We start from the raw sequence: 15,836 nt of genomic DNA on the forward strand, positions 1-15,836 counted from the left end.
TGAACACTGCAGGCAGCCGAGGGGCCTGTTCTTTGTGCCTTCCTCACCCGCATCCCCAGCCAGGCTACCAGCACCATGAAAGATAGTTTCAGAACTCTTAAATGCCTGCCAGCTATTCCTGATGCAACAACCAGTTCTACAACTACATCCTGTTCTCTGCCTGCCCTGTACCTCCAGGCATCCTGGCCACTGTCCCATCCTTAAGATGACTGGAGTCCAGGACAGAAGGCACCAGCAGAGAGGGAGACTGGGGAGGTAGTTGAGTCCAGTGGGAGGAACAGAGACTGTGGGAGGGGGAAAGAGACCTTCATCTTCATCTCCATCAGCACTGTGCCCCCTCCAAGCCAACCTGTGACCTGACTCCCCAACCACTTGAATTTTTAGAGGCAGCTTCCCCTTGCTCTAAATGGTCAGTGACCTGAGGATCTGGGATATGTCTATGGACCCCAGGAAGGATTCCACCACCTTTGCTGGGTCCCCAGCAATGGAGTGAGAATGGATTTGGGAGTGAGGATGACACTGTTGTTAAACTATCTGCAGTGGGCTCACACGCATGGCCCTTTCCGTGCAAGCTCCCAGGGTGAGCACTCCAGGATCAGCCCAGCTGTCTCAACCCAGGTGTCCACTGCATTACAAGAGAAGTCTGTATCCTGAGAAATAAGGAGTTTTCACCCGCATGAATAGCTGTGTAAGAGCCTGACAGCTCCATGCATCAGTCCTCAGGCAGCGATCACAGTCATTACACACCTGCTGAGCTGCCTGTGGGAAACCTTCCCCTGGCACCTGCTAGACCAACCCCCTCTGAGCTCTGGCAGCAGAGACCAGGTGTGAACAAAAGTCATCACCATAAAAATTACTCAATCTCATATGACTAATTACCTCAATAAACGACCCCACGTGCCTTTAGCCAATAGTGTAACACAGAGTAACAGATATAGATAGATCGGTGACATACAAGATTCCATCTGGAGATTAACTGATGTCAGAGCAAAAGGGTATGGCCTTTGCATTCAGAATTCCAGCTCCCTTGCTTACCAGTAAAGTGGCCTTGGGCAGCATCCTTAATCTTTCTAAGGTTGAGTTTTTTCATGTTTAAATTGAGAAAAATAACACCCCTGCCTGGCAGAGTTGTTGTGTGACCAAAAAGATATGCACATGGAAGCTCTTTGCAAATGACAAAGCATTATACAGTAACAAGTTATTGGAATTCAATCTTCTAGCAGGGTACCATGGCATCCTTTCACCTCTCCTACATCCCAAATGTCCTTTCCTACCTCCCCAGTGACCTCTCCTTTGCACACTGCAAAGCATTCTGGGTGGGTGTGTTGACTGTGGTGGTATGCAGACACATGCACACACATGTGTGCACACATGCACAGAAGTGCACAGGTGTATTCTTTGTGCCAATTGCCACAGCTGTGGCTAGGCAAGACCAACCAAGTCTCCATGTCCTAGATGCTGACAAGAAAAGCCTTCACCATTAACACAGAGGTGAAATCAAAAAGCCTAAAACCCAGATCTTCCCATAAGCATGGCAGAACAATTTCTGGTAATTACTGATAATTCATAATATAGGAGTGAGAAAGTAGGAGACGCCTAGAACAGACCTCATAAATAAGAACCAGGAAGAAAAAGAATTGGCAGATTAGGGCACTGGGGAAGGAAAGTGGAGACCACCTGGCCTGATTTCACAGATAATATTGAGCATGAGGGAAGTAACTTGTCCAGGACGGCCCAGGGGCAGAGCTGGGACAGGATCCCTCCTCTTCTTTCCCAGTGCCATTCTGCTCATCATCAGCCACTTGTTTCCAAATCCATTTGGCTCCCATATCTCTAAACTAACCAAGTAATAGTAAGTCCAAAAGGAACTTACCCAAAAAACTTTTCTCGGCCACAGATGCTGGGCCCAATAAGGACCCCAAGGAACAGTATCCATTTCATGGCCCAAAGGTGTCAGTCAGAGTGGCTGAGTCAAGCTGTATTTATAAGAAGTCCAAGGCAGACTCACATCCTCAAAAATGCTAATGTGATTCCCAAGCACCCTTGCAACTCTGACAGTACCTCAGGTGGCCCGTACCAATGCCTCTTCCATTCCTTTCGAGTGATAAAAGCTAAGCCTCTTGATTTACAAGGTCAGGAATTGCTCGTCAGGCCAGAAAAGTCTGTGCTAAGGGTGCTATATTGCTCATCGCTTGGTATTTAAATAGTGTTTTTTGAGTAAATAGAAAAGTCTCATAGTGCTGGATAGAACTTATACTGATGATAGAGGCCAGGTAACCTAAGATGTTACCTCTAGAGTAAAAATCAAGTGAAGGCTATCAAAGAACCCCCCCAGCCAACTCCAAGACCACACACTCGACAAGCCCTGTCAGAGAATTTCACCAGAACAGGCCATAATGATGAGACTGTGTGGCTTCTGTAATGAATATGGAATTAGAAATGTATGAAGTAAATGGGAAAGGAAGAATGTATTAGTCTTAATTATCCCATTTCCTTGGGGTCTGAGCTAAAGGTAAAGTTTAATGGTATTAATAGTAAGACTTTCTAACATTTGCTAGATTCCAAGTCTGGTGTCCTTTCCACTAAGTCACAGCAGAATAAATGGAAGACAATCATGATTGCCACTACTTCTTCAGGGTCTCTGAGGCCTCTCAGTCTGTCCTGGGGGCCCCAAATCCCACAAGCCTCTCCCATCCCACTGTCACCATTGTTTACATTCTTTCTGCTCTTGCTCAAGAGGAGCAGATACAACCATGGGTCATGGCTGAGAGTGTTCAAGAAAAAGTATTTTGACACTTGTTAAAACTGTAAGGGTGATTTTATTCAAGATTACTGCAATAGGGGTCATGCAGTAGGAGAGATTAATTGTGTTAAACACCAAATACACTAAGGACAGCAGAGTGAGTGGTCAGTGATGGAAAATTGCTAAGAGTAGGGGAGATTCTTGCTAACTGCAGGCCTAGGACTTAAAACATCAGTGGTGGGGGATGAGGAACTTAGTCGTAGATATCAAGGATTGGGGGATGACTTAGCAGGATTCTTTGCTAAGACTGACTTAGGCGCTAAGCACAGGGTCCAGTGGAAAAGAGGGCTTAGAGAAGCCTAAGGTTTGGTCAAGGAGAGTCTTTGTCAGGAGTTGTGGAACTAGGGGCCTCTACCAAGCACCTTCTTCAACTTCCAGCACTGAAACTGAACTCTGATGCCCACCCCGATCCATCACAAAGGCTGGGCGCTACTTCACCAAGACAGATTTCAGGTTTGCAATCAGTAGTAACAAAAGAGGCTGAGACCTGAATCTGCAAGAAACATGAACTAAAGAATCAAGTACCCAGAATCCTAGACAATCTGAAATTTACTTCCCACCCTATTCTTCCAGGGAAAACATGAAGAAAATCTAAATCCCTAATGGAAATAAATGTCTTAGAGAGACCATGTGGAATCTGAGACCCAGACTTGATTGGGGCCACCAGCAGGAAGATGTCATTGGTTGGGTCCCCACCAATTTCTATAATGCAACATAGCAGAAATGCAAGAGCAAGAGGCAAGGATGGGACCAGAGGGTGCGGCACCTAGCACAACGCTTGCCAGTGTAGGCGCGTACTTCGTATTTTTTGGATAAATGAACTCCAAAGCCCCCTCCTAGCTCTAAAATGCTCCTCTATTAAGATGAAGGAGCTGGCACATATCACAATATGGATGAACCTTGAAGATATTATGCTAAATAAACTAAGCTAGTCACAAAAGGACAAATACTATATTTGTGGAAAATAGTGGAATAGAGGTTACTGGGGGCCAGAGGGAGGGAGAACAAGGAGTCATTGCTGAATGGGGACAGAATTTCTGTTTGGGATAATGAACGATTTCTGGAGGTGCATGGTGGTGGTGATTGTGAAAGTTCTTAAAGCCACTGAATTGCACACTTTTAAAAAATGGTTAACATGGTTTATTTTATGATATGTATATTTTACCACAATTTTTTTTAAATGTTAATGGATGTTCGGAGCATTTTGCCCAGAATGGATTTTTTTAAGGGGTACAGCTCAGTGATTTGTTATGTTTTAGGACAACATAAATAGAAGAAATAATGCTCCTAGGTCAGAACTAGAAAAAGGAATAATCACAACCCAACTGTGCTTCAAATTAAAGACCTTTTAATGGAGTTTTCACCACCCGAGCCCTAATAGGGGTGGTCTTGCACATGCTCCATGATTGTCTTCAAGCCAAGCCAGGTCTCTTTGGCTGTGGGCAAGATCTGACTGGCTGGCAGGAGGAAGCCGTATCGACCTGTGTCTCTCAGTTCAAAGGCAAAGGAGTATTTGATGCCAGAGTCATAGGCCCAGTCGATGCTTCCACCACTGGCTTGGTCTGAGGGGCAAATGAGAATAAAGTTTGGCTATGCTATTCCCATTGGCCTCTCACAGCTCTACAACCTCTATATCAAGATCCACCATTATCACGGACAAGTCAGGCCCCTAACTGCACGGCCCTTGAAAGCGGAGATAGCTTAGTAGGGGGGATGTGCTTATGACAAGACACAAGATTAATTTGGAAAGCAAAAAGTGTTATTCAAATGGGCACTATGCTTGGCCTTCCTTTAGTGTTCTTAGGAGCTCTGGCTTCACCCACCCATTTGGAATCTTGCCTGCTCCCCCAACTGGCATTTTCTACACCTTAGGGAAGCCACCCCACTTCCTTCTTTAGATGAGTGCTGTGTGCATTGTTTTCCATAGTGGAAAAGGAGGGATTACAAACACAGTAAGAGACTTGGTCCCTGCCCTTATGGGACTTTCAGCACAAGGGTAGAACACGCTTTGCTCTGATATCAAATAACATGCCCAGCACCTGTACGTAATGGGTTAAACCGATAGAATAATGTGCACCTGTGTAACATGTGGCCGCTGACGTGACAGATGATGAAAGAAAGTGGCACTAGCTTACAAAGATTTATGGCAAATCATGACTCAGATGAGCTGACTGAGCAATGGACTGGCTCTGTGGCCCTTCCCATGAAAGGCAGGTAAAGGTCAAAAGGAGGTGATGGCTGGGGCAGAGATGCAGGAAGTGCCTAGTCCCTAAGAATGCAGCTGGGTGAAGGGGAAGACCAGGAAGGTTGTACCAGGGAGGAGCAGGATTAGTGGTTAATGCTGCGAATTAACACTATGAACTGTGATTTCTGTCTTTGCCTTCACCTACAGCAGCTATGGTAGCACCTGGGAAATGACAACTATCAAATGGCGGCTGACTCGAACTGAATCTTACTGGGTACCAAAATTACTAACTTATACCTTTGGTGAGGCTATATGACACAGCCAGTCCCACTAGAAGTCCACAAGTGACCAAATATTGGCTTCAGATTGAATGATACCACAAATCAGTAGCTAGGTGATGAAAAGCAGGTCACTTTTCTCTGAATCCTAAATGCTGCATGTATCAAATAAGGATACTACTACTGTATATAGTACTTATTTCACTGGGAAGTGAGAATTAAATGAGATAATATAATGTTTATGTTCCAACACTTGTTGAGCGCTTACTAAATGTAGGCTTGATGTTAAACTGGCTCACTTAATCCCCACCTGGGTCATGAGGTAGATAGTAGTATTTCCACTTTACAGATGAGAAAACTTAGGAGTTGGGATAATATATGTTAAGGAGGCATTCAATAAATGTCCACTGTGTTTATAACTATCATTATCAACCAATGTCTAGGATCCTACCAAAAATGCTGGACCATATTAAGGAACAGAGGTTATCTGGAGAAGTGATTCACCAGGAAACTAATAAGCAACATTTATATAGCACCTTAGAGTTAGTGGGCACTTTTATTCTACATCTTTTCTTTGGAGCCTCTCAGCAACTCATTTCATGATGGAAAAAACAGGGGAGAATGAGTGACCTGCCCAAGGTTACTTGGTTCCAAAGTCACAGAACCAGACCTCAAACCCAGGCCTCTGGCCACAGGGTCTGGGCTTTTCCTCTCTGAGAAGGACCTCAAGTAACAGCTTCTCCTGGACCACACGCCTAGTGCAGTGCAGCTGCTCACGGCCCTCCAGATGAGAAACTGCCCAGGAAATGTCTCACCCACCACAGAAGTCCAGTCACCTCCTGGGTGGAGAGAAGCAGGTGTTCAGCCCAGAGCAGCATTCCACTCTGGAGCAGGAGGCAAAAATACTTCATTGGGATTTGTTCTTAGAGGCAGTGCTTGTCCAAGCCAGGATGAGGCCAGGATCCAGGATAAGAGTGTCAGCCCTGGCAGAGATGTGGCCGGAACTGGCTTGACCATTAAAGGTCAGGATAAGACAGCAAACCCTATTCTTGTCTGATATTTGCTTATTAGAAATATCTTCAATAGCTGTCACCTTGCCAAGAAAAACACACTAAATCTCAGCTTTCCAAGATCTACCTTACATGTAAATATCTTGGATAAGGAGGGTGAAAAGCTAGATTCCCTGTAATAAAATGGCTAAGACCCCATGTGGGCTTTCAAAATATGTAACAAGAGATCCAAAGCTATTCATTCCATGTGACTCAATAATCTTGCCTTGGGAATAAACAAAAAGGTCATCTAAAATAAAAAAGAATTTGTACCAACATGTTCATTGTAGCACAATTTAGCAAAAAGTTGAAACAATTCAAAGGCCCAGTATCTGGGATATAGCAATATAACAGAATAACATGTATGTAGAATGGAAATACATAAAGCTGTACAGGAAATGATGTTCACTGAAAAAATTTGGACACAAAGCAGCACACATTGATTACAATTGGGTATAGTCATGTTCACTGACAAAATCATTAATGAAATCGAAACTGATAATAAAATGTTAATGGATTCTTTTTTCTATGAGGCTTTTAATATGCATCATAATAGCAAATAAAAGAAAAAAAGAAAAACCATAGTCCAGAAAAAAAGAAACTTCTGGGATCTGAAATGTTACCAGACCAGAAGTGTTCGAATTTCCATTAAGCGTTCCGGATATGGCGAGTAAACGACTACCCTTCTGCTCTCCGAGACTCCCTCTGGGAAAGCCGGACTGGCAAGCATTTCCTCAGATCCGCCACTGCAGACGTGCCTACGGCAGCGCCCCAGCAAGTCTCCGGACTTGCTCCCCCTGTTCCAACCTCACCTGCCCACCACGGCTATTTCCCCTCTTGTCCCTCTTCCCCCTGCTCTGGAACGGGACCGCCTAGGTCATCTCTCTCCTGTTATCTTCCACCTCTCCCTCCCTTGCCTGTCCCCCCAGGCAAGAAGTAAGTCTCTCATCTCCTAACAAGCTCCTCCAGTCCCATTCCCCTGCCTTTCCGACCAGACTCTTCCCCACTGGGGGATCCGCTCACCTGCCTCCATCCCCCCCCAGTCCACCACCTCCCTGGCCACCCTCACCACTCTTCCAGCACTGCTCTGGTGAAGGTCACCAATAAGCCAGTGATGAAAATTCGATGGCAAATATTCTGCCCCTGTTATATCTGACCTTTTCGTGGCCTTTTCATCACTTGCTCCTTCCCTGGTTTCTCAAAGCAAGGTTCTCAGCCCCTCTGCCCAGCCCTGCTGCAGTGTCCCTCCCTCACCATGAACCCCTGCGGCAGCCTAACAGCCTGCTCCCCAGCTCTGCCCAGGGCTCTTCCCCCTCTTAACTACCTCTTTGCTCTCCTGTTCCAGCCATCCTTTCTATGTCAACTACTACTAAGCCTCTCTCCCTGAAGAATCCCAGGGCCTGGAGCCCAAAGCCTACAGGACATCTCCACATGAGAACACTACAGTTATCTCAGCCTCAGTGTGTCCAGAGCTGGAGTCGTTATGCTTCCAATGTGACCCTCTCCCACCTCCCTGGATGTCTCTCTCGGTCGCATACTTCCATGCTGTCACACTTGCTGTGAGTGAGCCAGAATGTTTCATTCCTTTTCCCTTCTTTAGCTATCTGGGATCAGCCTTCAAAATCCTGCCCTCTTCCTATATGAAGCTTTTCCTACTCTGCCACTGTCAAATCCTCCAACTTTCTAATACTCGTGTACCATGTATAGCCTTCTATTGCACATACACGGAGGTTCATTTGTCTTCCTGTCCATCTCCCATATTAAACAGTGAGTTCTCTGTTGGTTCATTTTATGTTTCCAGTACTTGGCAAAATGATTAGCACAAAGTAGATGCTTTAAAAAAAGTGTGTTGAACAGAGTGGGTGTCATTTGTTTCCAAAGGACCCAGGGGCATGGGAACACTAGGGAACTCCTGGGCAGTCAACTGTGGGGTCCTGGTCTCTGGCTTTAGAAGTTGGGGGGGTTCCTTCAGGAGACTCAAAGTCTGCATGGGTACACTGGGATTTCCCACAGCACTGAATCATTTCTTGTTTTTATTCTGAGCCACTGTAGAAGAGGGGAGTCTCAGAAAGTCTGACAACAGGCTCCCCAACTCTACTCCTGACACTGCCATTATGGCTGCATGGACAAATGGCTGCAATAGAGTCTATCCACTAAATACCTGGGTCCTCTTAAAGAGTCACATCCATTCTGTCCCCATGCATAGTCCATGGGGTTATTCCAGGTTCGAGCCCCTCTTGGCCAAGAAAGGGGTAATTAATAAAAGTGGTAACTTAGAACCAAGTCTTGATAAGGGTCCATTTTCAGGCAAAGAGATTCCATATGATGAATGTCAGCTATGAGGATTGGGCCAAGCAGAGTGGAGAGCACACAATTCATTAGAAGTTCTTGGTTCATCAAATAGCATCTCATGGAGGAGACCGAGGCTTACCAAGGGAAACTGGATAAGGCCAGGTTCTGTGCATGAAGGCCTATCCATTTCACATGAGGGCATTTAAAGGCTCTGGTCCAAAATCACAGGGTGCCTGTTTAGTGGGTCATTCATTAAAAAAAAAAACATTAGATACTTACAGATAACTGAGCAAATAGGTCCCACTTTGTACTTGGTGCCATGCAGACCTGTCAGAGACTGGGCAGCCTTTTGGGCCACTGCATTCTAGAGTGAGAAAACCAAGGAAAGGTAGATGGGTGACACTCATCTCTTGGAGGAACAGATGCCCAATATCAGTATGCAAAACAGGACAGTCTAACAAACTGGACTGTGGTTAGTTGAGATTTAAGCACAATGCCCTTTTTGTTTCAATCGTTTTCACAGTAAGTCAAGTTCACTTTCGTTGACTTTGAAAATAGAACATGAAGACCCTCATTGTTTATTTGATCATCCAGGTGTTTGCATTAGATACACCAGGGCCTTTATTCTGCCACCAGCTGTCCTTGTTCAGGGGTGTGGACAGAAATAGGGTGGGAGTAAGGGGCTAAAGCAAAGGTGTATGACCCCAGGATGTACCCGAGAAGTTGGTTTTCACAAAACTAGATTCCTACATGGGCTTATTTCCCTATGATCGTCTCTTTTTCCAAGAAGTTGAGCTCAGCAAAATATTTTCCATTTTTTGAGAGATCCAATTTTGACTGATTTGAGGCTTTACTGTCCTTCCTAGGGATAAATGTAAAGTCTTAAACTTGGGTCCAAGAAAACAACTACACAATTACCAGATGGGGGAAAGCTGGCTCAGCAGAATCCTCAGAGAGCCTGGGGGTTTCAGTTGTCAATGAGCCCAACGTGAGTCAACGGCACCATGCTACTGCCAGAAAACGAATGTGACCCTCAACTGCATAAACAGAAGTGCACAGGCTGGATGAGGGCAGTTACAGTCACACTTTGCTCTGAGCTGGTTAACCCATGACACAAATTCTACATTTACTTCTGGAAGCTACCCTTGAAGAACACAGACAAACCAAAGCATGTTTGGAAAATAACCACCAAAACAGGGGAAGAACTTGAGACCATACTGTGAGTGCTTAAAGGAAACTGTGGGTATTTAGTAGGGAAAAGGAAAAACCTAGGAGAAGCAGGTCACTGATCTTCAAGTAGTAACAGATTTGCTTCTCAAAGGGAAATAAACCTGCTCTATGGAACAGAAGGATAAGCCAGTGCTTTTAGATGATGAAGAACTCAAACAATTAAATCTGTCCTGATATGGCGCAGGCTCCCTTGGAAGCAGGATGTCCAATCACAAGCTAGATGACTACCTGGCAGAGATTTGAGCACCAGGTTGGATAATTTAAGATTATCTAGGTCTACTAAAAGGACCTTTTAGGGTCTTTGTAACCCTGCCCTCTTGTTCTCCTGATTTGACCTTGAGTGGTAAAACTGACCATTCAAAACCCTGAAAACTGTCTTACAGGGCTAAAAGCCAACTATGAGATGAAAGGTACACCTGAACTGGAATAATCTACCCCCTTTCTTCCAGGAGCTGCTGACAATGATTTGAAAGTAAAGCAGCCAGAAGGTCCCATCTCAGGGCTTACCACTAACATATGGGTTTCTAAAGCCAAGCTCAACAGCCAAATTGGAAATATTTGCACATTCCCTTCAGATGGCAGTAGCCCGTGCTCAACTGCAAGCAGCCCCCAAGATGGCACCATCTGACTTATGGCAGCCACCAGTTTGCTCAGTCCTGAGACAGGAAAGATGATGGGAAGTAGCAAGTTTAGGAAGTATTTCATGCCCAGCATCATATGCCAGTGCAATGTGATGGCAGGTCACAGAGCTGAAGGTGCCATGAAGGTATTAGGCAGAAATCTGAGAGGAAGCAGCACCACCACTTAGCATAAAGCATCTGACTACAGATCCAAGAGCCTGGGCTCCAAATCTGAGTGGCTATTTCCTAAGCAACAGAAAGCACCTCCTGGGAATTTATGGTCAAATCAATTGCTCATCTAGATGAAGGCAACAAAAATTTCACGATTTCTATTTCCTGAGGAAACTTAACTTAGGAAAGTCCGTAACAAGTCTTCCAGACCTGTGCCTGTGTCACAGTACTCTCAGCGGTTGGATATATTATGGCTCACTTATCTTTGTAACCTGTCACTAGTACACTCCTGTCTCAGCACCTAACTTATGACTGACACTTAACTTGTCCACACAACAGATGTTTGTGTCTTAGCTGAAACAAAGTTTCAGAAACTCACCAGCTCATCAAAATTGTCTGATTTGGCACATGTATACCCATAGGGGAACATCAGCAGCTGGGAATAGCTGTGGAGGGTAATGAAGGCCTTGATTTTCCCGTGACTCTGGATGAAGTCCACTACGGATTTCACTTCCACTTCAGAGTTGGCATGGGGTCCATGGTATGACTCAGAGCAAGGGCTGTTACTGGCTCCAGGTCCTGATGGGATATAGAAGCAGCCCAGGGAGAGCAGTGAGCTTTAGGGACACACTGTAAGGGGAACATCACTATGCACACTAAGTCCCTCTTCTGGAAGTCACAGCAAGACTATCACTGTATTAGATTGAGTTGTTACCTAAGCACATCGTCAGGAGGCCTAACTGAAACAATTCTGGATGAATCTCTCTTCTTTCCAAATGTGGTTCTTCTACATGGCAGAAAGAGCTACCAAACTAAGTCATCTTTTCTCCATGGAGTTATTGGAAGAAAAGCTAAATTTAATATCATAGGTAGAATTTCTGCATTGGGTGGGAGTTAAGCAAGTACATTTTCTGGCATTTCTTCCAATGTTTAGAATCCAAGAGTGGAAGATTCTATACATCTGTACTTCTAAGCCACAAACTACAAGGAACCTCTGACACCCTTTCTGCCGGGAGGAAATCACAACAAAGCCACTTTCAGCTTTGATTCTCAGCAACTGGGGTTACTCAGGACCACTGAAGTGGGGCACTGCGGCCTGGCCAGGGCTCTGAACACTAGACAAACTCTGAGGTGACAGATAGAGGCTGTCTCTAAATGATAGGCACAAAGTATAAAACAACCTGCCACCTGATTTTAAGATTATTTAATAAGAACAATTACATTTCAGGAAAAAATCTGACTTTGAGTTGCTGGGCATTATTTAATATTTTGAATCTGATGCTTTGATATTCTTTTTCAACACTGAAAAAAACTATTGCAAGAGTGATGGATGAAGTTGCCATTCATCCATATCCTGTCACAATTCCCTAGTGTGTCCTTTCTTGGTTCAATAACTCATTATTTCATTTGTCTTACAAATATTTAGTGATTACCTTCTATGTTCCAGACAACTGTGCTCAGTATTAGGAAAACTACAGTGAGAAAAACAGTTTCTAAACTTACATTGTCATACCCAGTGAGGAAAAACCAAATTTCAATTCTGTAATTAGAGGAACAAGGGTTTTTAACTGGTGCCTGAAAGCATAAAGGAGCCCCCCAATGAGCCTGCCACTGAGCCCCCAAACTAAGAGCTACAAGTCAACAAAGCCAGTGCAGCAAGCTAATATTTTCTTTTTAAAAGTATTTTGAAAATCAATTTCTTAATCTTGTACTTCTTTTTAGATTTCATTCTCGAAGCATCCATAGATGATGTAATGCTTCTCCTCTGAATAGATCCTAACCCCCTCTAGTGGTTGGTTCAGGGCTTCCTGAGGCCTCCTGCCACTGCGCAGTCTTACCCTGGAAGCTCAGAAGGCGAGCTAGGCTACAGTTTGTGGGAAAACCAAAATGTGAGACAAAATATATTAAATGCTGCTCAGAGCTCTGTGACAGCACTGTGCTTGTGAAGGGAATTTAGTAAGAGTTTTTCAAATAGATTTTTAAATGGCTTCAATCCTGAATGGGCTTAGCAGACGGACAGCATAGCAGAGCTATGCAAAATAACTAGTTGACCAGACAACGACTGACCATCCTTGAGGACGTGTCCCTCCCTGTGCTCACCTCCAAAACCTGCATCCCAGTTCCGGTTAGGATCAACACCAACACAGAGACTTCCAGAGACCTTAGACCGGGTCTTCCGCCACATACGATTCTTCAAAATTCCACCGAAAAAGATAATGGGGAAAAAAAAAAAAAAGAAAGAAAGACAATCATTCAAGCTTGATGAGACAGTCCCTTTAGAATTGTGTTAATTTCCCTTGCTCCCTCCAGGAAGGTCCCTTTAGAACTGCACTAATTTCCCTTGCCCAAAAACAAGTCCAATAGTCCTTGGACAGGGTTCTGGTTGGAGCTTCTCTGCCATCTCACAGAGGCAGAAGGTAAACAGACCATCCCCCCTCTCCTCGAATACCTGCCAAACCATATTCCATAGAGCTGACCATTCCATTAAGTGTTAACAACAAAAAACAAAAACAAAAAAGTGGGGAGAGAGCGTGGGTTCTATATTTTGGGAAGATACAGTGCTAAACTGGCTGATTTAACTTCAGAACTTCTAAGGGCTTTTTAAACCTTTAATATTTTTTTATGAAGCTCCAAGAGAGGGATACAGTGGGTGGTATGTCCCAAACTTGACCGTGGGATCCTTTATTCATAGGGTATCTCATGAGATGAATACTAGTATTTGTATGAGTTGCTTTTGAACACACATTGAAAAACGCTACCGTATTCCGCTCTCTCCAAAAATGAACCTGAAACTTTGATTCATTTTGAATATACGTGGGGTCATAGTTGCCACAATGGTTTTTTATAATGAGATTTTAAAGGAAAAAATAAACTACAAAATTCCTTTCAGTGATATTACAGAGGATTTTTCCTACAGATTGTAAGTAAAATGCAGATGCATTGTACTGCCTACCTAAATCCTACTGCAATCTAATTGTCAGCAAGTAACATCTGCCTCCTCTTTTCTATCAATCCTACACAAAAAAGCAGAGATAATTGGAACAAATCTCCTAGGTGACTCACGGTGAACACTGAGTTCTAACAGCCCAGCCTAACAACTGAAATGCGCTCTGACCGAGCAATATGTAAAGAAATCGTGTGTTGGAATAAGAAATGATTATAAACTCCGCTATATGCCTCAATTGATGGCACTACTGAGAGATTGGGCATTCCATTTAAGGTAAATCAATGGCAGAAAAATTACTTTTATTTTCTTTTTGAAGTTCCTACACATCTCCCCAGATTTTTGTTGAAGGATGGAAAAATCCAGGCTTACTTGGGTTTGAGAAAACACATATCCATCGGGATTTGTGACAGGCAGCAGGAAGATATCCATGGTGTCCAAAATGGAAGTGATGGATGGATCATTTCCATAATCAGAGGCAATCTGAGCAGAAACAATGACATGTATGTGAACCTCATACTCACCTTTCATCAGGGACCACAGACTAGAATATTAAGGCAATGTATTTTTTCCAAACATGAAATATCAGTGCTGGTCAGTGAGTCTCCCAGGACTACAGCCTAATCTCCTGCAGTGTTAGTGTGCTTAATATCTCACTGCCCATACATTTATTTCCAGTCAGAATAATTAACTTGTATTAAATAAAAATCAGGTATCACTTCTCTCAAGAGCAGAATTCCTCCTGTTAATCCTGGTGAGGCATCTTGCAATGGGTTTATGTGATTTACAGGGACGTATGAAGCAAAGACATTTTTTCCCTTTTCCTTAATCACCACACAGGCTAGCTTTCCAAAAGTACTTAGGACCAACATCAGATTACTTAAGTATGCTGAAACTTTTCTAAAGATACAGAGAACTGGTTAAATTCCATTTGGGGAATTAAATTTCTCCTTGTGATCATTTGCAGTAGCGTTGAAGTTTCTGCTGGATTAAAATTTATTCATTTCCTGTGCTCAGCCATCCTAAGGCATTATTATTCAACTGTTAAATATCCATTTCATAATACCCTAAAGGTAACTGCATTTTAATTGAAGGGAAAAATGTACCAGTCAGTATGCACAGGGTTGCACATGCTTGAATGATCTGATGTGGAATGATTTCCTTTGCTCCTGAATTAACATTCTGATTTATAGCATGTCATTTTAGAATTACTTAATACCAGACCAGGTCATATCCAGCCTGGTGTCCTAACTCTAATTCCAGTGAACATGTGGGAGAGAGGTATTCCTACATTCTGACTTCAAAATCACATATGAAAAATTCTCAGAATCACCCCAAAACCCTTGACTAATTTCACTTTGGATCTGTAGGTCAAAGTATACTCTTTTATCACTTGTTTGTATTTTCCATCTAAGCTCCTTTCATGATTATACAGATTTCTAGCACATCATGTCTCAGCCCTCAGAGCTCCAGGCAGCAGGGCAATTTTTCTCTCGTCTGTTCTTATGCTGAAATCTGACTCCTGGGGTCCTTACTTGCCACCATCTCAATCTCTTCTGGCTCACTGTGTCATTTAACAGAGCACACAGTGGCCAGGGGCAGGCCTGGAGGGAGAGCTAGCGTGCTGGGGGAACATAACCAAAAAAGGTTGAATGGGTCTGCTTGGGATGAAAGCATCAGTTGTCAGGACCAAAGGGACAGTTATGGGTTAAGTGGGGCCTGACCCCAGAAAGACAAAATAATGGAGGGATTTTAGGCAAAATGACCTTATTTGCTGTCCACAGTGCAGTAGCTTGTGTAACCCACTCACGAGCATGAATCCCAGCGTCCAGCCAGATGGCCGGCTTGTCTCCACCAGTGCTGAACTGCAAAACAAGCGTGGAAATGTGAACAGCACCACTGCTGCAGGACCCTCGTGCCTCCTTTTTTCTGGGGCCTAGTCTATCCCTTTCTGTATTTGACATGATTGATAGGAGAAGGAGGGAGACAATGCTGTGGATTAACCCTTCTCATTTAATGTGATTTTTTTTGGCCCTTTCTTTAATATAAGTTTAAATGCAGGCTAACAGAGAAGCATAGACTTTTTCTCTGATGTTTGTAAAAAATCATTAGACAATGCAATGACATGAAAACTGTTCATCTTATGTTGTGAATTTTAAAAACAGTTTACAAAATAGTATGATGCATTTTAAATTTTTTTAAAGGCTGGTGTGTGTGTGTGTGATTGTGTGTGTAGCCATGAGAAAAAGGCAGAGAGGGAAGAA

At 43.7% G+C, this 15,836-nt stretch overlaps 2 protein-coding genes across 4 annotated transcripts in view; both read right to left on the minus strand.

Moving 5' to 3' along the window:
• CPA4 (carboxypeptidase A4) overlaps positions 1–1,985 on the minus strand; it is a 29,857-nt gene extending 27,872 nt beyond the window's left edge. For all 3 annotated transcript variants that reach the window (XM_037019522.2, XM_017640378.3, XM_073238462.1), the window contains exon 1: positions 1,874–1,985. In XM_037019522.2, the coding sequence (XP_036875417.2) occupies positions 1,874–1,941 (68 nt within the window). In that variant the 5' untranslated portion in view covers positions 1,942–1,985. The remainder of the gene's footprint in view (positions 1–1,873) is intronic.
• A 2,144-nt stretch (positions 1,986–4,129) lies between these two features.
• Positions 4,130–15,836, minus strand: part of CPA2 (carboxypeptidase A2) — a 44,876-nt gene continuing 33,169 nt past the window's right edge. The window contains exons 6-11 of the mRNA XM_037019519.2: positions 15,339–15,437; positions 13,945–14,055; positions 12,729–12,819; positions 11,008–11,207; positions 8,887–8,971; positions 4,130–4,365 (exon numbers count right to left, since the gene is read on the minus strand). Of these exons, the coding sequence (XP_036875414.2) occupies positions 4,178–4,365; positions 8,887–8,971; positions 11,008–11,207; positions 12,729–12,819; positions 13,945–14,055; positions 15,339–15,437 (774 nt within the window). The 3' untranslated portion in view covers positions 4,130–4,177. The remainder of the gene's footprint in view (positions 4,366–8,886; positions 8,972–11,007; positions 11,208–12,728; positions 12,820–13,944; positions 14,056–15,338; positions 15,438–15,836) is intronic.

The sequence above is a fragment of the Manis javanica genome, chromosome 6 (genome assembly GCF_040802235.1).
Source record: "Manis javanica isolate MJ-LG chromosome 6, MJ_LKY, whole genome shotgun sequence".
Lineage (NCBI taxonomy): Eukaryota > Metazoa > Chordata > Mammalia > Pholidota > Manidae > Manis > Manis javanica.